General features: G+C 46.0%; 1 protein-coding gene across 1 annotated transcript in view; it reads left to right on the top strand.

Annotated features, from left to right (window-relative positions):
* The window catches only part of HYDIN (HYDIN axonemal central pair apparatus protein), a 364,500-nt gene that overhangs the window by 215,768 nt on the left and 121,638 nt on the right, over positions 1-27,094 (top strand). Inside the window, exons 24-31 of the mRNA XM_081806373.1 lie at positions 308-621; positions 15,362-15,499; positions 16,117-16,198; positions 18,738-18,857; positions 19,136-19,345; positions 21,547-21,684; positions 23,042-23,219; positions 24,941-25,065. Coding sequence (XP_081662499.1) covers positions 308-621; positions 15,362-15,499; positions 16,117-16,198; positions 18,738-18,857; positions 19,136-19,345; positions 21,547-21,684; positions 23,042-23,219; positions 24,941-25,065 — 1,305 coding nt within the window. The remainder of the gene's footprint in view (positions 1-307; positions 622-15,361; positions 15,500-16,116; positions 16,199-18,737; positions 18,858-19,135; positions 19,346-21,546; positions 21,685-23,041; positions 23,220-24,940; positions 25,066-27,094) is intronic.

The raw sequence follows: 27,094 nt of genomic DNA, 5'->3' as shown, positions 1-27,094 counted from the left end.
ACTAATAAAATGTGTGTGTGCATATATGTATATAAAATATCTATAGTTACCGATACAGTATAGAATTTATATAGATTTAGATATACTAGCTATTTGATTATGCATAAGTGTGAATATATAATTATGGACCAAAGAAGTGTGGATATATATGTATTTTATACTAACCTGTGTGTATATATATGTGTGTGCATCTGCATGTGCGTAGGTACATAAATACATATAAATCACTTTGGTTGTCCTGTTTCAGGGATCAGGTTAGAAATGCACAGTACAAAGGTTAGTAATTCCCCCATTATCTTGTTTGTAGCCTATTAAACTGGAGATTGATGGAGAAAAAAACTTGCTGGTCAAATTTGACCCTTCCTACAGAAATGATTTGAACAACTGGATGGCAGAAGAAATTCTAGCGATCAAGTACATGGAGCACCCTCAAGTAGATAGCCTGAACCTGCGTGGAGAAGTGAACTACCCCAACCTCAGCTTTGAGACCATGGAGCTGGATTTTGGCTGTATCCTGAATGATACCGAGGTGATCCGATACGTAACAATTACCAACTGCAGCCCCTTGGTGGTGAAGTTCCGCTGGTTCTTCCTGGTGGACAACGAGGAAAATCAGATAAGGTACCACCTGCCCAGCAGTCCCTCAGAGCTCTTCTCTACTGGTCATTTTCCTCTCCTTTTGGCTTTGCACTAGGTTTCCTGAATTCTGTGTGCTGATCTTTCGCATTTCAGTTCCAACAACTGATTATTGACAGAAGGAACAAAGGGCCTCAAATCATGGTTCATCCTAGATTTTCAAATGGGAAAACCAGATGAAACATCTTTGAGAGCCCCTATTACCCCCAGATTAGCAGCTCAATATCCATAAGCCTGCTTTAATTTTGAATTGAGTGGCTGGATCATTAGAAATTTGTCACTAAAAAATGAAGTCTTTATAGCGTTTTCTTAAGCATTTCAAAATCAAAGCACGAATCGAGGATTACAATACATTGAGTATGTGCTGCACTGAGCTCCATGCTCTGCATATTTCAGTGAGTTCGAGTCTACCCCATATATATACACACACATGTCCATGCAGATGTATATATCTGCACAAAGCAGTGGGAGGTGGTGAGTGCTGAAAGAGGAAAGCCGTTTTCACAATATTTGGATTTAGAAGTGTCTCTCTGTTCAATTAAAAGCTAAATCCAAATTTAATTTGGAAAACACTCCTTAAAAAAATATAAACAGCCTGTTTCGGGCCTTAGGAACATTTTCTTGGGGAGTCCAAAGCCTCACTGGCGACCAGGACAAACGGGCTTCTGTATATCTCCCTCTTGGATGTTTGGCCAGCTCTGTGTTCAGCCCCTGAATGTCCAGTAGCCACTCTGAATAGGGAAGGCTCATGTTGTTTCCTCAGCTCGACGGTACTTCCCGTATGCAACCCTCATCTTGTAGATGACAGCCAGCTTTTCCCTTCCCTTGCTTGTTACCATGGTAACCACGGCTTGCTCTGGATGTCTTTCAGAGACATCTAATCATGACCCAGAGTAGCCCTGAAGCCCGGCCGGGGCCCGAACGACAGAGCCTGCTCATTAGATGCCAAGGACTGTTTCGGTTTGGGATGAAATCAGCCAGCCTGACCTAATGAGCTTTGAATACCAGATTCTGTGAAGTTATTTTGATGTAACATAGCTACACGAGTTTATTCTATCTGGGAGCCAGGGACATGCTTTGTTTATTTTTCATTTTTGAGAGGCCATTTCCGTAATTAAAATAATGGCTTTTGAAAATATACTTGACCAATACTGGAGATGATGCACTTAATTTTTCATTGATTTAAGCATCTTTTTAACCATTTTCCCCATCTTCAGGATCTTCCTATATCTCGATATCGAACCTCTGCTTATAATTCATTTGTTCACTCATTCACTCATTCACTGAGAGAGTCATTCAGAAAACATTTGATAAGTGACTCTTATGCATCAGACAATGTGTGAGGTGTCAGGGATATAAAAGTAAGTAAGACTTTATCCCTGGCCTGAGGCTTTTGGGGAAGCAGAGGGAACATGTGATAACACCAGGCTCTGAGGAAGGACAGAGCAGGGATGACAGCTCAGAAGAATCCAGGAAGACTGCCCTGATAAGCACAGTTCAGTGTCTCCAGTGGAGCAACGAGGAAACACTCTACCTAACAGGAATAGCATGTTTATGTTAGTTAGGATTCATGGATTTCATTCTGTCACAACTGACAGGAAGCCTGACCCCAAACAAAAACAAAAAGGAAAGGACATTGACTGGCTCCTACAACTCGAAAGTCCAGATTCACTCTGGCTTCCGGCCCAGCTTAAAGCGAGCCTCAAACAGTGTCACCAGAGCCAGGGGCCCTGTCTTTCAGCTCTGCTCTCTCTTGTGTGTTAGCCAAGTTTTCAGGTCCGCTTTTCTCCCATGGTCCCCACATGGCTGCCAGCACTCCTGGGGCTGCATCCTTGCAGATCTGAGCTCCCAGAAGGGAACATTAGGCCTTGTACCAGAACTCTCTGGAGATTCACTCTGATCAGACCAGTTCAGTCCCATTGCCTCTCCCCTCCCCAAGTCAGTGGCTCAGTGGAGAGCAAAGTGCTGATCAGCGTTGTCTCGGCCACCTGCCCCACACCAAGGGCTGCCGTGGTGACCTCAGAACCCCGTGGACTGAATGGGGTGGGAGTAGGGCAGATCTCCCGACATGTGGGAGAATGAAGGCTGGAAGGGCGAGGATGCATCTACCAGTGTCCACAGAGAGCCCGTCAGCGTGGCCATAGCATAGACTTCACTGGCTGGGGAGAAGCCAGGAAGAAGTCTAGGGTATAGCTTGGCAGTCGTATGTGAGAGGCCTGGTGCCTGAGATAAGGAGTTTAGACTCTTGGAAGCAGTGGGGAGATTTGTAAACCAGAGGCGACAAAGTCTGCTTTTTCTTTTTTTTTTTTCTTCAGAAAGATAACTCCGCCTCATTCAACATGGCTACCCAACCCCTCCTTCCAAACACCTGCCTTTCTTGCTTTGAATAACACTGCACTCTCCTGCTTTCCTGCTTATCCCCTCAACCTTCCACCCCTTCTCAGCCCTGGGCCAGGAACAGGTGCACTGTGTGTGGGATGCAGGGCTCCTCCTAGGCCCCTGCTCTTCTTGTAGTGGCAGCTAATGCCTGTCACTGGGGCTTCTGACTGTCTCCACCTAGACCCTCTGCTGAGTCCCAAGGGCTTCTCCTTCTTGACATCTCCTCTTGGATGTTTCCCAGGTGACTCATGTCCAACGTGGCCCGTGCCAAACTCGGGCTCTTCCCCGACCCCCTCCCTGCCTCTCCTCCAGGGCCCCCTGTCCCCAAGAATGACAGCGTTGTCCTGAGAGGCATCTAGATTCCTTCCCATCCCTGACCTCACTCAGCAAACCCATCACCAAGTGCTACCTATTCTGCCTTCTAAAACCTCCTCATTCCCATTTCCATGGTGATTACCCTAATTCAAGTCACCATCCTCTCTTGCCTGGACCATTTTGGTGCCCCCAGCCGGGCTCCATCATCCACCCAGGTAACCAAGTGATGAACAGGTCACTGCCCTGGTTTTCAGCCTTCAGTGAGCACCATGCTTCTCAGGATGAAGTAAAAATACCTACTGTGCTCAGTAAGGTTCAGCGTGGGCTGTCCCTGTGTTTCTCCCCAGTTTCTTCTCACTTCACTCTGCCCTTACCATGCTGGCCCCTTTCCCGTCCAGTGCCGTTCCTGTCTAAGCCCGCACTCTCTGCTGGAAGCTCTTCCCACGCCCCACCTCACCAGCCTCTGCTCTCTTGTCAAGTCTCAGCCCCAGTGTGCTTCCCCGGGAAGCTGTCTGGAGACCCTTCCCTACCTGGCCTCCCCTGCCATGGGCCCTGGTAGCCCATCTCCTTCGGGACACATCACACTTGTAATTATGGCTCAGTGTCCAACGTCCCGGCTGGCTCTTCATCCCCTTGAGGCCAGGGAGCTCATCTGTCCTGTCACCTCTGGATCCCAGAGCCCAGCACAGAGTAGGTCCTCAAAAGGCATTTTCTAATTTGTAACTGCTCCCCCCGCCCTAGCCTGGGTATTTGTGGCGAGGGAGAATCATTTCATCACTGATTAAAGATTCCCCTTTTCTGTGGGCTTCTTGGCACCTGTCAAATGGAAAGGTTCAAGGTATAAATGTCACCTTGATTAGAAAAAAAAAATGCCACTTGCCTTTCAGACAGGCTTTCTCTGCAGACAGTCAGAAAAACATAAACCACTCATTGGCTAAAGGTCACTTTTATCAGGTATACCAACCCTAACCTTTCTTTTCCAATTAGAATTCTCCTAAGCCTTACCGTTAGTAAGAGAAACCGAAGCATGAAAGACGCCTTTCTTTTTCTTTTATTAGGGCTGGATATGAGGATGTGCAGCCACTCTCACCATCTTTCCCTGTCACAGCACACACGCATCTGCTGTGTGTGCACACGTGTGTATACACACGCATGTGTGCATGGGTGTGACTTTGTAGGCATTTCTGACTGGGCCATTTAAAGCATCTCTCTTGTTCGAGCATTTTTTTTTTTTTTCTGAGTTGGCCCTCATGTCACATAAAAGAACAAAGACAGAAGCAAAATGGACAAGCATGCTAAGAAAGCACTCCTTAAGAGGAAAGCCGGTCATTGTCTTAGACACTTATGCACGTGAGTTCACGTGCATGACTGGGTTCGGGACTGACTTTGGGAGCTGATGGGCCAGGCTTTGCGTACATACACATGTCATGAGGAAGCCGGGGTGAAAGATACGGTGCGGGTATGTCTGCTGGCAAAAGCCAGCACTGTAGGAACGTGTCCCTTCTTGGGTCTGTCTCTTTGGCGTGACTGCTCAGCTGGCCGAGAACATGATGCTTCACGGCATCTGCGTGGAAGAGACACACAGGCCGCCCACACGTGAAGCAGCCTTTACCCCTAGGAGGCCAGAGAGATGCTAGCTTGGCTGGCACCTCTGCCCCAGCTCAGGGCCACAAAGCTGAGGTGATGCTAGAACTTAGAGCACGTGGCCAAGTGGTCTCCAAGGATAGTGTGGCCTTTTTAAAAAAATTTATTATTTTTTTATTTAAATTCAATTAATTAACATATAGCGTATTATTAGTTTCAGAGGTGGCGTTCAGTGATTCATCAGTCTTATACCCAGTGCTCATTACATCACATGCCCTCCTTAATGTCCATCACCCAGCCACCCATCCCTCCACTCCCCTCCCCTCCAGCAACCCTCAGTTGGTTTCCTAGAGTTAAGGGTCTCTTATGGTTTGTCTCCCTCTCCGGTTTCATCTTGTTTCATTTTTCCCTCCCTTCAGCTATGGCCCTCTGTTTTGTTTCTGAAATTCCACATATCAGTGAAATCATATGTTCGTTGTCTTTCTCTGGTTGACTTATTTCACTTAGCATAATACCCTCTAGGTCCATCCTCGTCATTGCAAATGGCAACATTTCATTTTTTGATGGCTGAGTAGTATTCCATTGTGTATATATACCACCTCTTCTTTATCCATTCATCTGTCGATGGACATCTCAGCTCTTTCCACAGTTTGGCTATTGTGGACATTGCTGCTATAAACATTGGGGCGCATCTGCCCCTTTGAATTACTACCTTTGTATCTTTGTGGTAAATGCCTAGTAGTGCGATTGCTGGGTCATTGGGTAGCTCTATTTTCAACTTTTTTAGGAACTTCCATTCTGTTTTCCAGAGTGGCTGCACCAGCTTGCATTCCCACCAACAGTGTAAGAGGGTTCCCCTTTCTCCAGTGTGGCCTTTTTGTTTCCAAATCAGATTATAGGTAAATCAAGCACAGGGGCCTGAGGGTACCCAGCCCTGCAGCAAAGGAACACGTGTTGTTCTCACGTTGATTTTTCTGTGATGAGCATCAGTTGTCTGACATTGTGATTGGACGAGGAGGGTGGAAGGACTGAGGAGGGAAGGTAGGGGAAGCCTCGTTTCTGGATGCTTCCATCTGTCTCTGCATCATTCCTCAATTTCTGTTGCCCCCAAAGTGGAACTTTTCTAAGACATGATATATTGGTGGTCGTTGAGGTCCTGGGCTGTGGAGTTGGACATAACTGGTTAGAATCCGGGCTCTGTCCTCCTGGCCATATGACCCCGTGCTCTGGTTTACGTCCCCATAAAGTATGGATAATGCAGACAGCTGAAGGAGCTGTCATGAGGATTGAATGAGATGTGTCTAGAAGCACATGTGTCACTGAGATAAAAAAGAAAACCTGAAACTGGTGGCTGTCTTTTGGTGCCCAAAGGGTCCATTCCTCTCCTTCATTCCTTCACACCAAGTGCCGCTAAGTGAAGCACTTCCCGGGACCCTAAAGTTTTGGAGCTACAGGGTCCTTAGACACCAAGATGACGGACCTAGACCCCTCTCTTTCAGACAAAGGTAGAAAATCCTTTTCCTGTGCCAGGCTGCATTCACCAAGGCTGGAGCCAGGCCGCCCGGTGCACCTCCCTGTCCTCCCTACCACGCCTCCCCACAGCCAGGTTCTTTAGTTTTCTTTCAAAACAAAAACAGCTTTATTGATTGCATGGGGGCAGGCCTGGGGTATCCTCGCGTCCAGCTGTCCCAAGCTGCTCAGTGTGCTGGCCAAGAGCCTGGACTCTGAGGATCCTCCTGCTCAGCTGCCTGCCCCATGTGACCTTGGACTCCCCTACCTGCAGAGTTCTTGGAGCTGTGCCTGTCATGTAATACATGCTGGGTAAATGCCAGCCCTGACAGATACTCCTTTATTGAGGAAACTGAGGAGGCTAATGTTAATTAATGTTCACTAATCAAATGTTAATACCAGACCATGTTTGAGAAGCAGCATTCCAGGGGGCGGCTTTGAGACATTTTCTCCTGAAATCAGTCTGAAGCCTGAGGGCTGCAGGTGCCTCTCACTGCCTAAGCTTCAGTCCCTTCCATAAATATCCCTATCTGTTCCCTGCATGCCTCAGAATGCCTGAAGCTCCTGCACTCACATTTTTTTCTTTTCCACCTCCCAGAGAAGTTTGGATAGCGATAAAAGCAAGCAGGGAGCCCTGGCACAGGAGGAAATGCAGCTCTGATGAGGGAGCTGAAGGGGCCAGAGTGGGGACAGAAGCAGTGGCCACAGCTGGCCTTGGGCACAACGCCGAGTCAAGCTCGAAGCCCCTCCAGGCCCCTTTCTTCCTTAACTCTCTTCAACCTGTGTCTGAGCCAGGATGATTTCACAGCCCAAGGAATGAAGCCAGTGGGAATGGGGGCTATCCTCCTCCTGCCCCCCGCCCCCGTATTAGTTTCTTGTTACTCCTCAAATCATCATAAACTGAGTGGCTTAAAACAAAGTAAAGTTATTCTCTTCCCATTCTGGAGGTCAAGAGTCTGAATCCACTTCCCTAAGCCAAGTGTGGACACGACCATCCTCCCTCTGCTCCCTCCAGAGGCTCTAGGGAAAACCTAGGAAAATCCCCTTCTTGCCTCTTCTAGCTTCTAGAGCCACATTCCTGGCATTCCTTGGTTCCTGGCCCCTTCCTCCATCCTCAAAGCCCACAGCATAGTGTCTTCCCATCATTCTGCCTCTGCTGAGATTACCACATCCCCCTCTCTTTTCTCTGCAGTAGCATCACGCTCCGCCACCCTCTTGTAAGGACACCTGTGATTATATCATTGGCCTCACCCAAATCCATCTCCCCCATCTCAAGACTTTAACTTAATCACATCTTCACAGTCCCTCTTTTGCCATGTAAGGAAACATTCACAGGTTATGGGGGTTCCAACAGGGACATGTGGAGGATGCCCATTATTCAACCTACCAGACACCCCAACCTTGCCAGCACCAAGTGCTTATGCTCCCTCCACTCTCTGCCAGTCCAAATTGGCTTCTAAAAATGGATTTTCAATACTGATGACTTTATAATGCCATAAGGAACTTTTGGGTTCTCATTTATAGCAAACGGGACTCTAACTTAAAAAAAAAAAAAAAAAGCATTGGCTCATGTAACAGAAAGTGTCTAGGTGTAGGCTTCAGGCACAGCTTGAGCCAAGGTCAGGCAATGTCACCTGTACCTCCTATTTCCCCCACCATCTCTTTGCTCTGCCCTCTGCTGTGTCAGCTCCATTCTCGGGCAGGTCCTGCACACACAGTTGCGAGATGACTCAGAAGCTCCAGCAGCTCCAGCTCTCATATGCCAGGTTCAAGTCCAGGGAAAAGAGGTAGAGGCTCTTTCTCTGAAATAAGCGCCGGCAAATGTTTTGCTGCAACTCACTGGCTCTGGTTAGTTCCTGTGTCCATTCCTCAGCTAAGGCCTGAGGAACCCAGTGCTGCCCCAGAGCTAGGCTGCAAGTGAGAGACAGGCTAATTGCCAGAGGGGAACGTAAGGCACCTAAGCCGAGAAAGGGAGGCTGGATCCCATGTTGCAAAGAGCGAAGACACCCACCACAATGACCGATCAGACCCCTTGTGTTTCCCTGGTGAGTCCCAAGCCAAAGAAATGGGCGTCTGATTATGAAATTTGGCACCAGCTTCTCCGAAGGCCATCTGAGGGACCTTACCAGTGCCCCAGGGACATGGTCAGCTGCCAAGCCCCTCAGACACCCCCTCAGTTGCTTTTCCCCTCAGGAAAGCAACTCACAATGAGGCCTCTGTGCCTATTCCCAGCCCCACTGCCCTGTCACCATGGAGCACAGAGCTCCAGCTTCGTAGGCACCTTCACCTTTTCTCCTTCTGCAGCTTTGACCTTTCATATGAACAATAACATCCCCATCTTTGAAACCTTAGGATCAGACCACCAATACAGTGAACAAATCTGTATCTTTACTATGAGAAAAACCTCTTTTAGCAGCCTTCCAGAGCAAAATATGTCTCCTGTAGCAATTATTTCCTGTAGACAATTGTGTAGGGCCAAATCTTAAGAGCATGAGAGGAAGATTCTGTAATTTTGACCATAAAAGTAACTATAATTGTGTGCTTATCATGTGCCAGCCACAATTCTAACCCCATTACGTATCTTAGCTCATGTCACACAGCAGTCCTGGGAAGTATTAATATTCTCCCCTTGAAACTGAGCCCACACAATGGACCCAGATTCCAGGTGTGCACTGAGTGCAAAGCCCTTGCCTTAACCACTGTCTTTACTGACATATCAAAGAATATTTTTCTATATATTCTATTACTATATATCTGCTTTTCAATTAAATGAACCTTTTGTGAATACTCTATCCAAACATTGTGCTAGGTGCTGTGGAGATTGCAAAGATAAATGAGACCCATCCCTGTCCATATTAATTTATAAACCACTGGTTGTGGTGGTGGTGTTTTTAGTATTTGTCCGATTCATTCTTGCATGTTCTCATCCCCGCTCACCATCAAAACACATGAAAACACGTGTGCTGAGAAGTGGAGAGGCAGCTTGTGGGGCCCAGCCACCTCCCTGCACCTCAAAAGCCAGGAACCCAAACTGGCTCTTCCTTCTTGTGCTTCACAGTGTGTAACCAGAGAACCACTGCAGAACCTCACTTTAAAACCTTTTGTTTTGATTTTTCACAATGTTTGAAGGATGCCATATTGGCCTCTAAGAATCAGGTTAGCCTGAGCAAGAAGTAACAGCAGAGCTTGACAGCAGTCAAGTTGGAGTAACTGTTGGGTTGGTGTCAGGAGAAAGAATGGGAAGGAGAAATTGACAAGTGAGATCCCCAATATGAGCTAAATGTATAAGTTGTGGTACCAAGGACCTCAGTAATGTGAGAACTGTCGTGGTCTGTAGGCAGGTGAGAGGTATTTTAGAGGAGGACCGAATAGGACTTGCTGAGGGGCTGGATATGAGGGGGAAGAAAAGGGTCTATCAAGGTTGGTGCCTCAATTTTCAGTTCAAGGAACTAGGTAGGTTGGTGATAGTGCTGTTGGGTGAGGAGAGGAACAGTCCAGATTTGGTGGTAGAAGAGAAAGAGGGTCTGGGACTGGACAAGATGACAATAAAGCTCCGTGAATATGTACCCACCCCCACCACAGAGCAAGAATCAGTGTAGGAGTTGAGCTCCTTCAGCACAACCTGGTGAGTAGCCGGGTGCTATATGACATCAAGTGAACAATAGAAATAGTTTCCAGTGAACAGGACTTCACGGATGGGTTTAAAAAAAAATAACAGATTTGTAAATCTCTGTCATAGACACTTAGCTCCTCACAACACATTTACAGATGGCCCTTAGCCCCATCTGTTCATTTAAGAACTTCTGGCAGAAACAGGGGATGGCAAAGATGAGGATGGAAACCTGAGTTCTTCTCAGTCCAGTGACAACATGCAAGGAGTTTGCGGGATGTGCAGTTTTGTCTTCTTTGGTCTATCTTCTTTCCACCCTGCAGATGAGGTTCTGGGGATATCAGGATAATGTGCTTTCTCAGGTTAGCATTCTGTGATTCGAGGAGGCCCAAGAAGGGGACTCTGATTGGAAGAGTAGGCAAAATTAGAGGACTCGGCAAAGAAGGCTGAGAAAGAAGGAAGTGGCCACATAAACCAAGAAAAGGGAATTTGTTTTTAAATGGCAGGGAAACAGTTCCATTTCTAGTAACACAGTGGGCTAAAATGCCAATTTCAATATATATATATTTTTTAATTTCAAGGTATGGATAAGCTAACAGGAATTCCCACAGAGAAAGTTCCAAGGAACATTGAGTGTTTATATTAGTGTGCTATTTTATGTTAGTTTGCTAGTTTACCTCAGACTGGAAGGCTAAAACAACAGAAATGCATTTTCTCACAGTTCTGGAAGCTAGAAACCTGAGATCAAAGTGTTGGCAGGGTTGGTTCCTTCTGTGGGCCATGAGGGAACGATCCGTTCTAGGCCCTCTTCTTGGCCTGGAGGTGACGGTCTTCCCCTTGTGCCTTCCCTCCATACGTGTCTGTGGCCAAATTTCCAAATTTTATAATAATAAAGCAAATGTTGCATCACCCCCATTATAAATGTGTGACATTCTTAGTAAATTTGAAGCCCCTAGTGAAAGAGAACAGCATGAGGTCAGCCTCCAGCTGACCTGCTTATACTCCATGGTGATGCCCCTAGAAGCTTCCCACGCCTCCCTCATCAGGCCGCCCATGGCCCATCCACCTAGAATCTCCTCTCCTGCTATGATGGGCCAGAGAATTTATCTGTCCAGGGGGTCAGATTAACCTCTGGGACTGATGGGAAGACTGTAGCCATCTCTCAAGTCTGAGCTTCCAGAAACAAGTTCCTTTGTAGTGGGCCCACAAGAGATCAAGGCCAAACCTTTGAAGGAGACCTTTGAAGAGGGTGGGCCTTTTGCTCATTTCATATTTAACTTGAAGGTGATCACCGGAAGGGATCGTATCATCTACTTCTGTTTGCAGTCGGTTCATCCAGTTTCCTGAGATACCACGTCTGTTACCCCATGAAGAAATGAACTGAGCTGTTTTTCATTTCAGTTTTGAGTGTAATGAAACTTTTCATCCTGCTTTAATGTTGTTACAGAAGAATTCTAGGCACCTTATTATAGATTCATTCTTTTTAAGGCATTTTCCCGGTGCCTCCAGCACCAGCGGAGGGTACTGGCCTCATAGATATTCAGTGTGAGCGAAGCTGGCTTCTAAAGAAATCAGTGGAAGGCATCAGTGCATATTTGAACCTGAGTTAGGGTTATGTCTGCTTGGTTCATTTAGTGATCTGATTCTTAAAAAGAGTCTATTTGATTTATCTGTGTGTTCATATTAATTAAAATCCCCCAAAGCTAGCTACATCTACTGAAGACCAGACATTAAAAGAAATGAACTTGAAAAAAACCATCCTGTTTTGAAAGTATTTCTAAAGGGCTTTGAAACTGATTACAAGGGAGATTTCACAGCCTACCTGTTTGGCCGTCTTTCGAAGAGTATGTAGCAGTGGGGACACCTTCTGGAGCTTTTATAGAAGTGGCCATTTCTCACAGAAATCCCTCTGGAGAGCTTCATGGAGATTCTGGGTACATTCCTCCACTACTCGCCTTACAACAAAACTCTTTGTGGGAAGTCACTTCAAGGCAAGGTCAGCTGTGGCTTGCTTTTCCTTACCTAGATTACAATCAGGATGGAGCCCTCATCGTCAAAAAAAAAAAAGGTTCTAGACAATACACTGTATGTTCTTTATGTTGTGGCTTCCAGTTACCCCTAAAGTGAAAAATCCTGCAAGTCACTGCCATGGGCCTGGCGTGGCAGAAGTAACCAAGGAGAAGCCCTTACCCGTTAAGGAGGTAGACCACCCAGCAAAGTTGGTTAAGAGTGCGAGCTTTGGCGCCAGGCTAACTTAGCTCAGCCACTTACTAGCTCTCTGAGCTTCAGTTTTGGGTAACTTGAATTTCAGCTAATCAGTGATGTGTGCCACCAACTTCCCCCTTAGCATAGGTGACCATTTGGAAGCATTCTGGGACATAATCAAGTCAAAGGGCTAAGGCAGGCTGCTTTCATAATGGGTATGTGTCTGCAGTTTGCTTACCTTTCTCATGTGGCAGAGCTGGGACGAGCTGGTAGGGAAGGCACTGAGCCAGCCCCATCTGTCATTTGCTTCCCAACGTGGGAGGTTCAGCAACTGTAAGACCACAAAGCCAGGCAATAAATAAGGAAACGTGGCTGGGACTTTGTGCCTAGAGGGGCTCAGGAATTTGCCTGCTTTTAACATGACTTAAAGCAATGATTATAGTCTCCACTTAGAGATAGAAAACGGGGGCCGATCTAATCTGGAGCAGGTTTGTGATGAGTGGAGGTAGAGGAAGGGAGGGAATTCATCTGAATCCCAGCAATGAAGGTGTTCCCCGCTTAGCCCCAGCGCAGGAGCAGCTCAGGGCATTGGACTTTTACCCCGACTCAGGCACCCTGCTGAGTGTTCTGCATATTAAGCCTCAAGCAATCAGGTGAGGAGGACTCCATCACCAACACAGTACCCAGGTCACATAGTGTGTGAATGGGGAAGCCAGAGTTCAAACCCAGGCTGTCTAACCGCCCCCGCCCCAGCCTTGAACTGAACCACTGTGCACTCTGCACGTCTGGCCATCAGAGCACTTGTATCCTGAATGATACCCATTCATATGTCTCTGACTCCGACCCACTGGCCTCTGAGTCCCTTGAAGCAAGATTTGGCCTTCTTATCTTTGGAATCATATAATGCTGCGGTCGTCTCCCTAGAAACAGAGCCTGAGATGGTGATTCTTGGGCAGGTGCTTTATCAAGGGAGGCTCTCCGGAGAAACTGTAAGAGAGTAAGAAAAATGACGCAGGGTGACGGGAGAACTAGGGGATCTGCCTGGCCGCATGGGGAGCTCTGGGGCGTAAATTGCCTCTGAGTTTGTTGCACGTAGAGCCCTCACTCTCATCTAGCCATCCTGGCCTGCAGTTTGCACCCTAAGGGGAAGGAGGGCATAACCTTCCAGGCAACTCCCACTGAGCCCGAGAAAGGGGAGCCAGCACCCAGAGCACCTAGTGAATGGGTGCATCGTCCTGGTGAAAGAGACCTAAGCAGTATGCCAACTGCAACCGCTACAGCAGTTATTTTAAATTTATATATACAGCATATGAGCCAAACACACACCTTTTTTCAGCCAGTGGTGTTTTTCACCCTTCCTAGGGACGCTCCCAGAATCCAGGTGCAATGAATCATTGGATTAGAAGTCACTGTGTCTACTGCAAGGCTGCTCCCCACCCCACACACGCGCCCCCACTCCACCCCGAGACCCAGGCTGCCTGTTCCAACGCCAGCACATAACCAACACACACCCTTCGGTCTCCACATATCATCTGAACCACGGCACAACGTCTTAACGGCAACACAAGCGTGTTCGGGGGCGTTATTAGGATGCAGCCCTACTTCCAGTGAAGGGAGAACAGCAAACAAGACTGGTGAACTTTTTAAATCTGCAGCACAAAAGAGGGTATTGATCCTAACTTACCCAAGAGTCGGAAATAAAATAGGAGGAGGGAACTGCTGGGCCCAAACCAGTGTGATCGACGGACAGGGTGTCCGACGTTCACGTGATCTGTCACAGCTAAAGGGAGGGTTTCTTCCCTGGATGCTCTGGGGACGCTAATATGGGGAGCTCTGGAATCGGAGCAATACTGATTTTCCTTGTTTGCTACGTACTCTCTCTTAAAAATAACTGAACTTAATCCTGTTGGGGTCAGCATAACAGGAAAGTAATCATCGGGTCCTGAGGGTACAGTGAAATCTGATCCCCCCAAACCACCAACATTCTATTTCAATTTTTTGGAGCAGGTTTTTTATTTGAATGGTAAATTAAAGCCTTCATTATGACAGAGGTTTCACATTCTCCTGTGGCTCCATCTGTTAGCAGTAGGGCTGCTCTCCCAGTCTCCTTTGTTTCCTCTCACTTCCAGTTGTTCAGGTATCATGATCAACGGAGGTGTTGTTTTTCCTCAGGTCTGCAGACATGCCACAGCTTTGAAGTTTTCCTTTACAGATATTCCCATATGCTTTTTTTTTTTTTTTTCCATTCATCACACCATCCCAGGAGTGTGCACATGTTGGATGAGAGAGTGCTGTTATGTGGGGCAGCTCGGCAGAGTCTCCCCAGGCGTCTCCGCTGACCTGGGGTGATTTAGTGAGTGCTCCGAATCGTCCTCTGCTGATTTGCACTGTCCCTAGCTGGGAAGGCTGAGTGATAGCCTCCTATTAATTATCAGCTCCAGTCCTTGGCCATCTTGTTGCCATTCCTACCCACCGTGGGTCCTAAATCTGGCTGTATATTAGAATCACCTGGGAATGCTATTAAAAATCTAATTCCTGGGCCCTGTCTGAGACCTGCCGAATCAGAATTTACCCAAGAATAGGGTTCAGGAATCTTTATTTTAATGAGCTTCCCAGCCCCCAGCCCAACATGGGCCTTCAGCCGAAAATGGTGTGGTTTCAGCCTAAGGTAATGTCAACTCAAGACAGCGGCCCTGGAAAAAACCAAAATGGAAGCTCATGGAAGAAGATGAAATGAGCTTTTGTGCTCTTCTCCAAGGTCTTAGGGAGTGGGGTGGGTGGGGATGCGGTGGAGGTGCAGTGCAGCCCTGACTGGTGCTGGTGGCTGCTGCTCTTTTTGTAACGCAAGTGCCTGACTTAAGCTTTGATTGCCGATGCATCTGCTTCAAAGAGCACGGCTTCAGAGGCAGCGACCTCCGATAACCAACAAGGTCAGCCATCCAGCGGGGTGGGGAGCCAGGCTGCCTCCCCGCACCGACATTCCTTCGATTTCGAAAGCTTGGTAGATTTGGATAACTGACCATTTGGGCTCCTTGTCTCTGCTCTCCCCCGCACTTTCCCACCGAGCACTGGTTGGCAAAAGCTGACGCGCGCCTCTGTCCACCCCCCACCCCGCCTTTGTAGGTTCGTGTCATGGCCGAGGAAGGCCTACAGTGCCCCCCTGTCCCAGGTGGAGTCCATCCCAGTAATCTCCGCTTCTGCCAGCTCACCAGCGGTGCCAGCGATAGAGTCCCCCGAGATGGATCTAAATGATTTCGTTAAGTAAGTGCAAAGGCAAAGCCAGAATGGAGTTTTTTAAAATAGCAATTTTTTTCCTCCACACTGACTTCCATTCTCTAACTCACACCTTATTTGTTCATCCAGCCACTCACTAGTCAACAGTTTAGGGAGTGCTTTCTGTGCGTGACGCCCTGGACCGTGCATCTGAGATAGAGTGGAAAATCATTTCTGCTCTCAGGAAGTCACAGCCTCCTGAGTCCTGGAGGACTAAGCCCTTCCCATCCCATTGCCCTCTCTCCATCTGTCCAGGGTCTGCAGCCAGGGTCAGGTCAAGGGTAGCAAGCAGAAAAGGATATGGCAATTGGCCAAACAGTATATGCTCACAATAAAATGCTCCAGTAAATAATGAAACTTAACCTTGAGCACTGGGGACACAGCAAATTGTCTGAAGAATTGCTAGGGCTTCCCAGAATTTCTCGTTATTTGGACATGGGCTCAGTAGGCCAGGAAAGAAGGGTTGGAGCCTATGGAAAATTGGCCAGCCCACTGCCCCAGAGTCCATGTTTGGGGGCAGGGAGTAACAGAGCACTGCCCAGCTGAAGAACATGCTGTGATGGTTGCCAAATGAGTGATTCAACACATTTCAATCAACTCTCCAGGACTGTCCTCACGGATGAAGACGTTGGGTGCGAAGAAAGAGAATACAAGGAAGTGCAAGTGCCCACCGTGGTCATCTCAGATGTACGGTTTCCTCTCCACAGCACGGCTTGGCAAGTCGAGGGCCCTTCCTCTAAAACAAAAACAGAGGCAGGAGCAATGGCAAGTGTCACCCTGGAGTTTGGGTGGGATGAGGCTGGGGAACGTCATCCAGGTCACTTCCCAACCAAACACCCCCGGAGCCAGCATCCCAGTGAGAGCCACCCACCACAGCACATAAATTTTTCTCTTTAATGAAAAAGCTGGTTACCTCAAAACCACAGCATTCTTCTCAGCCCCCAGATAGAGCCTACAAAAGGGGAAAGATTTTCCTCAATCATTCCGCAGTAAAAGGGGAGATCAAGGGACTTTAAAAATTCATACCCTTAAATTCTCCTTCTAGATGGATGGCCTGAGGAAATCATTGGAGATAAAAAGATTTAGGTACAAAGGTGTTTGTCACAACACTTTAGAAACGGCAAAAAATTAGAAAAATAAAACACCATGTATCTATGGACAATATACTATCTTTTAAAATAGGATTTGTCTCGGTAGTGGTAGGTGGGAGTAAACAAGCATTTTCATACTTTGTAGGTAAATTAGGAATTGGCATAGCCTCCATGACATACACTTTGGAGAGTGTATCAAAATTTAAAATGCACAATTCCTCTGCTAGGATACTCTTCTCCAGATACACCTTTACATTCTCATAGACATGTAACTCTCCTTGTACACTGCAGCTTTGGTGGTAAAAGCAAGAAAAATTGGAAACAATTTTACCCCACCAATAGGAGACTGGCTGAATAAACCAAATTGTATCTGCACAAGGCAATACTATAAAATCTTTAAAAAAAAAAAAATGAAGTTCTCTAATGCTGATTTATAATAGTCTCTGATATATTAAGTAAAAAATACATGTTCTATATTTATTTTTTATTTTATTTTAATTCCAGCAGAGTTAACGTAGTGTTATATTAGTTTCAGATGTACAATATAGTGATTCAACAAGTCTATATATTACACAGTGCTCATCATATGAAGTGTGCTCTTAGTCCCCAACCCCTATTTCACCCATCCTCCCACCCATCTCCCCTCTGGTAACCACCTGTTTGTTCTCTGTGGTTAAGAGTCTTTTTCTTGGTTTGTCTCCTCTTTTTCTTTGTTCGTTTGCTTTGTTTCTTAAATTCCACGTATGAGTGAAATCATAATGGTATTTGCCTTTCTCTGACTGACTTATCTCACTTAGCATTGTACTCTCTAGGTCATTCCATGTTGTTGCATATGGCAAAAAGTGATTCCTTTTTATGGCTGAGTTATATTCCATTGGTAGTATATATACCACCTCTTCTTTATCCATTCATCTATCAGTGGATTCTTGGGCTGCTTCCATAATTTGGCTATTGTAAATAATGCTGCAATAAACATAGGGGTGCATATATCCTTTTGAATTAGTGTTTTCATATTCTTTGGGTAAATACCCAGTAGTGGCATTACTGGATTTTATGGTGATTCTATTTTTAATTTTTTGAGAGACCTCCACACTTTTTTTTCCCCAGTGGCTGCACCAGTTTGCATTCCCACCAACACTGCATGAAGATTCCTTTTTCTCCACATCCTCGCCAACACTTGCTGCTTGTGTTTTTTATTTTAGCCATTCTGACAGGTGTGAGGTAATAGCTTATTGTGGTTTTGATTTGCATTTCCCTGACAATGAGTGATGTTGATCACCTTCTCATTTACCTGTTGGCCACATGTTCTGTTTTTTAAAAGTATTTTAGATGATGCTTGTGAAGAATATTTAGTCACATGGAAAGGCAGCACTCATATCAACTGACAAGTCAGAATACAAATATATATCCTTATATGAACACATTATATACACACACATATATACATATATCTACAGTATAACTTAGTAATTGATTTATATGTCTCTTTTTGGAAGCTTTCTGTATTTTCTGAATTTTTTAGAATACATGTATGGATGTAAAGCACTTGTCTTTTAAATGTTTTCTTTTTTTCTATGTTCAAAGAGGTTTGTCCTAGAAAACTGAAGAATACGGAAAAATGAAAGCAATAATCCTCAAAATGCCACCATTTATAGAAAAGTGCTACTGAAATTTTAGCAGACAACCTCCCAGCTAACTCTGTTTGCATATACAAATCTCTGAATGAATTTGCACATGCTTATACATTCAGGTGTGATACACGGGCATATGTAATTGTACATAAATGGAACTGCTTTTTCACTCAATGATATGTTGTGCATATGATTCCCAGTCCATAAATACACACCAAATCATCCTCCATGGATGGAGGCAGCACACACTCTCTATTTAAAGTGGTTCCCTGTTGATGGGCATTTAGTTTGCTTCCAAAGTTTCGCCATTATAAGTAGTGCTGCAGTAAACATCTTTGTACATATATTTGGGGCACTTGTCCAATGATCTCCATAGGGGAAAAAAATGTACTATTTTTAAGGTATAAACAGTATACTTCAGTTTTCTGTCACTGAGTGGGGAGGAGCATATTGATGACCCGTTGTGAATGCTTGCTAGCTTTTCCGCACACCTCTAATTTCTAGGGATTAAAATTTAACTCTGCTGAAACAGAAAAAACAGACCCAAACCTGAGCCAGGTGGAGTTTCAGGAACCCCCATGGATCTTTGAGCGAGAAGAAATGCTTTCCATTGGGATAGAAGAAGTAAGTAACACGTCATGGGCCCTGAAGTCATGTGATACTGACTCTTCTTACTGAGCACCTGCCCCAAGTTGGAAATTTAAATCTTGCCAGGCCACTACGCTCCTTATTATCATCATTTATGTGCAGCGTTCTGGGCTTGTCACCTTTCATGGAGTCAAACAAATTAAAGTCAGGAATTAACCTGTAAATTGACTAAAGCTTAACCTACTCTTTGCAGACCGTCCATCCCAGTTTTGATGCTCTCCTACAGAATGACTTACAGGTGTTTGGTATTACAGGTGTTTGATATTCTGCCCCTCTACGGAGTGCTGCGGCCGCATAGTAGCCACCAGATATCCTTCACCTTCTATGGACACTGTGATATCACTGCACAGGCTAAAGCCCTGTGCGAAGTGGAAGGAGGGCCCACCTATGAGATAATGCTGAGGGGAGAGGCATCCCTGGTCAACTATTCCTTTGACACCAAGGATATTAACTATGGATTGCAGGTATTGCCAGCTACAGGGAGGAGATTTCCCGGTTTCACCTTAAACATCGCACACAGTTCTGTGCTCTAAACTCTCCTGGAACCCCCAGTCATCACAGTCTCACCACCACCCCTAACCTTGATCTCTGATCCACCTCCCTAACCCTGATCATCCCACCGCCAACTGCTGGCCAGGCATTTTCGCTTGCTTCTCTGTCTCCTGGAATTCAGCATGTTAGACTCCTTCCCTCTCAATCCAGAAGCCCATACCGACCTCTCCTTTTCTTTCAACAGCACTACCACCTTCTCAGCCCCTTAAGTTTACAGTCTCCAAGGCATTTGCCACTGCACTCTCTCCGTCGCCTCCCTGTCCTTAGCAGCATCCATGCTTGCTAATTCATCCCGCAGGACCCCTCGGCATCGGCTTGCCCTTCCCATGGCCACTGAGGTTCTCACAGCACCAGGGCTTCTCAAGCCATGCCTGAGATAGGACAGCAGATCTTCTCAAACCGTACCGTGCATACGAGTCACCTGGGAATCTGGTTTCGGTGCAGATTCTGATTCAGTAGGTCTGGGGTGGAGCCTCAGACTCTATCGAGCATTTCTATCAAGCTGCCAGGTGGTGCCGAGGATCCCGTGGAAGAAGGGATTACACCGAATTCATAGCTTCTGCCGCTAACCTGTCTAGACAGCACTGCCACATAGACTTTCCCCAAACTGCATTTTCATCCTCCCAGTCCCAGAACAGTCAACCCCAGCAGCATTTGGGAAAGCAGCATAGTATTGAGAAAAGAGCATGGTTTTGTAGTCAGAAGAACTGGGATGTCACCCCAGTTTGACTTCCTACGGACTCCGGAACCTTGAGCATATCACCTGACCTCTCCAAGCCGCAGGACCCCTCATCTATAAAATAGGGTAGCAGTGCCTGTCTCCCCAGGTGGTTGTGGTCATTTAAGTAAAGTGTCAGTACTGTGCATGGGTCAGGGAAGCCTCCAATCCTGAGTCCCTTTCTCTGTCACCCATTGGATCAGAGCCAAGCTCCTCCACCTGGGTGAGGGTCCTAAGCCCCTCTATTAACTGATGCTCCTTACACATTAAATTTCATTTTTTCCCATTAGAGCCCATTCATCCATTTGTGGACAAACTGGTTTACCCACCGACCCTACTCCTTCCCAGCCCTTCCTGCCTCAGTACTTCCTCTTATATTATCCCTCTTCTCTACTCTGCCAACCCCAAATCTACACATACTGTAAGACTCAACTCAGCTCCCTCCTCCAGTTTTTTTCTCTTACTTTGCATTCTCTCTCTCTTAAGAATATACTTAAGTATATTCTTTGCCGTAAAATAATGTACATTCTAATTTTTGTTTTGGAATAATTGTTAATTCTATGCCTGTACATCTTCTTTTCCCAATTAGATTTGTGTTATATACTCAGAAACCATATCTCCTACCAAATTATAATGGGAATTAGACACCCCCCCCATTATATAGCTACTGCATGTATAATTACTGAATTCTGGGTGTGCATGTGTGTTTGTAGGTTAAAGATTGTGCCTAAAAGCAAATTCACCCGGCACCTATTGAGACTTTGTCCGTTGAGTTGACCAAATAGAATTCTCTTTTATTCCTTATCTCAAGGCTCTTCTGGGCAAGTAATTCTGGCTCAGCTTAGAGTGTATTCTTTGAAGCAGCCAGGCCTTGCCCTAGCTTATCCTGAGAACCCCCAGAGTGGCCTCAGTTTGTGGTTATTGGACCTGCTGATTAGCTGCTGAACTGTGTTAGTAAAGTCTCAGGAAAAAAGAATACATCTCGCCTGTTACTCCCATGTCTCTCCATATAAGTAGAAAAATCCTAATTCTGAACGCAAATCTTATCCAAAAAATCAACAAATATTAGTATAGGAAAGCTTACTTTTACGATCCTCCATTGTGAGTTCTTTGTGGTGAAGCAGCTGAGGTGCAGAGGGGTAGACACCCCCACACACAGCCCTGCTAACCTGAACTAGTCATCAGAAGAGCTAACGTGGAGCCAGATTTCCAGGGCCTGGTGCTCCTCCAGCTCCAGCAGCTACCTTATGTGATGGCGAAATGCAGATTGGCCAGCGTCTAGATCACGAAAACTGAACCGTGTCTGTGAGGCTTATTTGTCCACCCGCCTTTGCCAGGATGATAGCAGCATCCCAAAGGGTGGCTGACAGCAGTCCCCCTTCTTCTCCTCTCAAGCTGTTCGACCACGTCACAGAGAAGGAGATCACACTGAGGAACACTGGGAAAGTTGGCTTTGAGTTCAAGGTTCTGACTGACCACCTGTCTTCACCGGACAACCTTCTGCCCGGAGCGCCCCTAATCCTGCCCCTCTCGGTAAGTAGCCTCCTCGCCCACGATGGCCGTGGGGCAATGGTAGGAAGGACCCAAGTTCAAACCTGCAAGACATACCCCCGTGGCATGCGAGATTATGCTAGACATTCACCGCCAGGATGATGGGTGTGATTTTTTTTTTAACTAAAAATAAAGGGTTCTCAGAAGCAATAAATAAATAAATAAATACATAAACCCAAGCACTTTACTCATTTATTAAACAAGGATTTATTGAGTCTTGCATGAGCTAGGCACCGAACAGTAACCAGGGGTTCCACTGTGAACAAGACAGTATAACCCTGTGGGGTTTTTTTCATGATTATAAGAATGGTTTGTTTCCACTTACGTCCTCACACTTCCCTTGTAATTCCTTGAAGCCAAGCGCCTCCTCCCCACTTGGATTAATCCTTTCCTTTTTAAAATACAGTTTTATCATGCATGGATGCATCCTTAAACTGCTTTTGGTTGATGAATTTTTCCAAACTTATAAGCACCCACTATGTCCAGGCATCTTCCTGGCACTGGGGAGGGCATAGCATAGTAAACAAAACAGATACATATACTTGATCCCAAAACTTGGAAATTTTGTTTTATCAGATTTGGCTTTACCTTGAATTTTATGGAAATGGCACCGGTAATGTAATCTTGTGCCTTTTGCTTTTTTTCATCCAATATTATGTTTCTAAGACTAGTGCGCATTGTTGCATGTAGCTGTAGTTCATTTATTTTCACCATTAAATGATATCCCTTTATAACTATTGAAAGCAGTTTTCCTTTTTCCTGCCAAAGCACATTTGGGATTTTTCCCTCCTAAAATGTTGCTGTTGGAAACAGTCCTCTACAAATATCCTCATACCTGTCTCCTGGTCTGCAGATGGAAGCATTGTCTTGGGGAATTTTCCTAGGAGTGAAATTTCTGGGTCGTGGGCTTTGCATATGTTCAATTTTGATAAGATGGTGCTAAAACATTTTTCACTGTGTTTTCTTTTCCCCATTGGCATTCCCACCAGACGTATATAAGTTTCTTTTGATACATATTCTCACCAAAATGTGGTCCTTCTTGGCAATATGTGGTTTAAAAAAAATTCATCACAATCCTAGTTTCATTTCCCTGGTTGTTTATGAGGATGAGCATCTTTTACTGCATTTATTTGCCATTCATCTTTCCTCTTTTATGAAATAACCGTTCACATATACTACCTACTGTTCTGTTGCTTAGTTGTCATTTTAGCATAGCTTCATATGAATAAACGGAGAATAACCAGCACAATAGGCCTGTGGGACTGTCCTATCCAGTAAGTCTCCAGAAGCAGGGTCCATTGTAAATATTAACGTTCTCTCCGGTCTTTCTGCTACATAGGGTTTTATCAGTTCACATCAAGAGCAGGTGTTGAAGGTGTACTACTTACCTGGAGTACCTGAGGTCTTTCAGAGGAGTTTCCAGATACAGATTGCCCACCTGGACCCAGAAAATATCACTCTGCGTGGAGAGGGTATCTTTCCCCGAATCTGCCTCGATCTCCCCAGGAAACTCCACGGTATTACTACCCACTATAGTATTTCCCCACTGGGGAATGAAAAATGCATTCTGCTTTGTTTATTTGAAGGTTGCTTGGCAGTCCTCACTGGTTTCCTTCTGTGTGATTCCTCAATTGCAAAAAAAAAAAAAAAAAAATCGAATTGAAATTGACCTGGTGACCTGAGTTTAAGGAGACAGGATATGGTCCATGGCAGTCCCAAAATTAAGACCCCTGAACAATTTTGCCATCAGTGAATTGCATATAGAGGAATCAGGAAGTTGCACTTTGAAAGGCCTTTTCCTCCAGCACACGTTCCTTCCAGCTACAGTCTCTCCCTGAATTGTCCTTTATTGTGGCACATTTACAGATGGCCATTGAGAGGTGAAGGCTGATTTTACTCCAACGAGTAGAAATCCTAAAATAAAAACTGTACAGAAAGGCAACCAAGGTTCGGACCCCTTCCGTGTGTTGGCATTACACAGTTCAGAGGCTAATTTAGACTTTGATTAGTTGTCTGCCCACATGCTTAGCTGAGGTTTCTCTGGCAACATCTAGCCCCTGGAGCCATCCCTCTGGGCCCAAAGACTTCCATCTTGGCAAATCCCAAAGCTCAGCTGAGCAGCTGTCTTAGCCATGCACCGTCTGGCTCCTTCTTCCTGACATGGGGTGCCAGATGAAGGGTTAAGACAAAGTTCTCATTCTTCTTTGTGACTCATTCAGGCTCTTTGAAATCTTCATTCCACAGACGGCTTCAGACTAAGCCCTCCTACTCAGCCTTCGCCCCCCCACCGTGCCCCAAAATCACTGGCTTGCCTGTTGATGATCATCCATGACATCCTGACTGTCTGCTCCCTGAAAATACAAACACAAATGTTAGTACATTTAAGGCCATGTTACACTCTAGCATCTAGAGTTCCAGCCAGCTAGAGGTTAATCCAGCTCCATACAAAAGTGTCAGGAGGGAAAGGAAAGCCTTTGCCACTTGGTTGAAAACCCAGTGCCCAGCGGGCCTCTTTAAGGCAGTAGCCACATTTGGCCAGCAGAGGGCTTTCAGAGAATGTACATCTGAATACTATCAGTTCTGAATACTTCTAGTTGGGTCTCCTGTGCTCCAGTTCATTTCGAGTCCAGTGCTTCCTATTATTCCAGAGTAGGCACTTTAATTTCTCTGCCTACCTCGTCCCTCAAGCATTTGAATTTGCACTGGCTTACTGGTGAACTTGGTGTCTGAAATCTCTCCACTGATTGCCTACATCCCTGGTTCGGGGGATTGAAGCCTGTTTACTTACAGTTATAGCTGCACATATAGGCCTTTTGTTTACTGTGATTTAATAAACATACAAAGTGAATTAAAGGATGACCGGCCATCAGAGTGCATCCAGCGTGGAGGGGGCTCCCAGTTCATGCGGCGTTCAGTGCTAGACCCAGGAAAGCACCAAGGAAGCTGGGATCTGCTTGATCACCTTATGAGTAATGTAGGATGTTACTACCATCAAGTTCTTGAGAACCAGCTGGGAGCTTACTACGCGTAATCTCATTAAACTCCATGGGGTCTCTGATACAAACTGAACTCACTCAAAAACTCCGTCACCCTCTAAGGCGGAGAAAACATGGCAGGTAAAGCACCAAAAAGTTCACTTCCTTTCTCACTCTATGGACCCTGAGCTGACAGTCTGTGTTTTAGGCATAATTCATATATTTCTAATCATCCTGATTTCTTTCTCCTTCCAATCCCACAGGAAATAAAAAGTATGAAACCTTTTTGAATCAAGCCAGAAAAAACCTAGAAAAAGAACACAACAAATATGAAACACTCATTGACTTAGAGACAACTGAGGAAATGCCTGAGGATGAATCTTCTGAGGTAAGATTAGCTTCACCCTGCACAGAATGAATGTGGCAGAAGAACAGTAGGTGCAAAGGCCCAGGGACAAGAAGGACATGGTATCTCAAGGAACAGAAAGGAGAAAAAGATGTAGCTAGAGCAAAGAAGGGGGAGAGGTAAGGGGCCCCCTAGGGAACCTATTAAGGGTTTCAAGCTTTATTCTGAAGGCAACAGCAAGTCACTGAAGTGTTTCAAGTGGAGCCTTGGGTAATCAGATTTACATTTGTAAAAAAATCTCTCTGGCTGCCTTGTGGAGCTCTGAGAAGCTCTCAGGGGCTTGTGGGGAATGAGAGTAGATGTGCTGAGATGTGCTCAGTTTTTTAAAAGCTGGTAGGGTAACTAACTCTAGAAGAGAGGTGATGGTCGTGTAAACAAGGGTGATGACACAGGAGGTGGGGAGAATCAGGTAGGTTCAAGAAATACTTTGGAGGTGGATTGGTCAGTGATGAGGGAATGGTTGGATGTGGGGGTGAGGCAGAGGTGACCACCCTATTGTCTTGCTTGGGTGACAAAATAAGGAGGGGGCAACTCAGGAAACTCAGGAGGAGAAGCGTGTTTAGGGGGAGGGGAGAAAGGGAAATGAGTTCTGATGGTTCGTTATTGTACATGAGATTTCTGAGCATCATCCAAGTGAGGCTCCAACAGGGAGCTGGACCCAATGCTATGGACCTGAGGAGAGAGATAGGCCGGAGAAAGTGCTTTGAGTCACCAGATGGTCATTGTGATCACAGGAAATGGTGAGATTCCCTGGGATGTATACTGAGTAAGCAGGGGAAAGGGTCAATTCAGAGTCGAGCCCTCTGGTCTCCACCAGCTAAGTCGGGGCGGGGCAGCAGACGAGGTTCAGTGTGGTGCCTCCGAGGTGGGAACCAAGCCAAGAATTGGTCTTTCAAGGGACAGAGTGACCCAGCTTGTAAATAAAGGCTGCCCTTGTGGTGGGAAGTAAAACCAAAATCCCAAAATGTTCTCCCTCACCACTCCCTGAAATTTTTCTCTTAACAGTCCATTCATGACCATGAAGCCTGCTTTCTCCCTGTGCTCATCTTTTAAAATGCAAATGTGCATGAGAATATGGTCCCAAGGAAGAATTACTTATGTAGCTAGAGACCCCTTAGGCTGATGAAGAGCAATGTCACTTGGGAGACTGGGAGCCCCAAAGGCCACCAGCAATGACTTGTTTTGCAGAAGCTGAAAGTGCACCTTAGCTCCAAGGATGATCATAATTAATAACATGAGCTACCATTTATTGAACTGTTGCCCAGGCCTGTGTCATGCTACAGACCTGCATTATTATTTCATAACCCCTCCCACAATGGGGGGGAGCCATACGGTGCCACTCTTGTCTTAATTTCACAGTGTGACAGGATTTGTGGAAGTGAAGTGCAGGTCCCCAGGAGGCAGCAGAGTTAGGATCTGAATCCAGGCCTGTCCAACTCCTAAGACCATGTTCTTAGCCTCTGTCCTCTCCCCTTGGGCCCGCAGCTGTCCATACGGGGCAGCAGTGTGTCTCCACTCTGCTCACCATGTTCCCAGGTGGCTCCTCAGGGGAGCCTTAGCACAGCTGTCTCTGGTGGCCACTCCAGACTGGGGTGAGGCTTCTGAGAACGTGCTGAAGGCACAAGCAGAGCGAGCTCGTCCTCGGGCACAAGGAGGCAGGCAACCTCTCCTGGCTCGGGAGCAAGCGTAGGGTGGGCTTTGCTTACGCCGGGATGACTGGATACACCTGTTGGTGAGGCATGCTGCTCCCCCACTAACCCATCACTTCCCGTGGTCTCCTTACAGGCCACCCCACACATTAACCTTCCCCACTTGGCCCCGGACTTAAGGTTTGAGTCTTCAGGAACAATATTTCTCAGCCTTTTTTCACTGTCACCTCCCAAGACATTTTTTTCCTAACACCCCATGAAATATTCTTATCATATATAAAAAAATAATATTTTTGAATAGTTTGATGTTAAAATTTTTTAACTTTTTATTTTGAAATAATTATAGATTCACAGGATGTGGC

Source organism: Leptonychotes weddellii, chromosome 16 (genome assembly GCF_054177405.1).
Source record: "Leptonychotes weddellii isolate Sample4059 chromosome 16, ASM5417740v2, whole genome shotgun sequence".
Classification (NCBI taxonomy): domain Eukaryota; kingdom Metazoa; phylum Chordata; class Mammalia; order Carnivora; family Phocidae; genus Leptonychotes; species Leptonychotes weddellii.
Note: the sequence above shows the minus strand (reverse complement) of the source record. Positions and strands in the feature narration are given on the sequence as shown.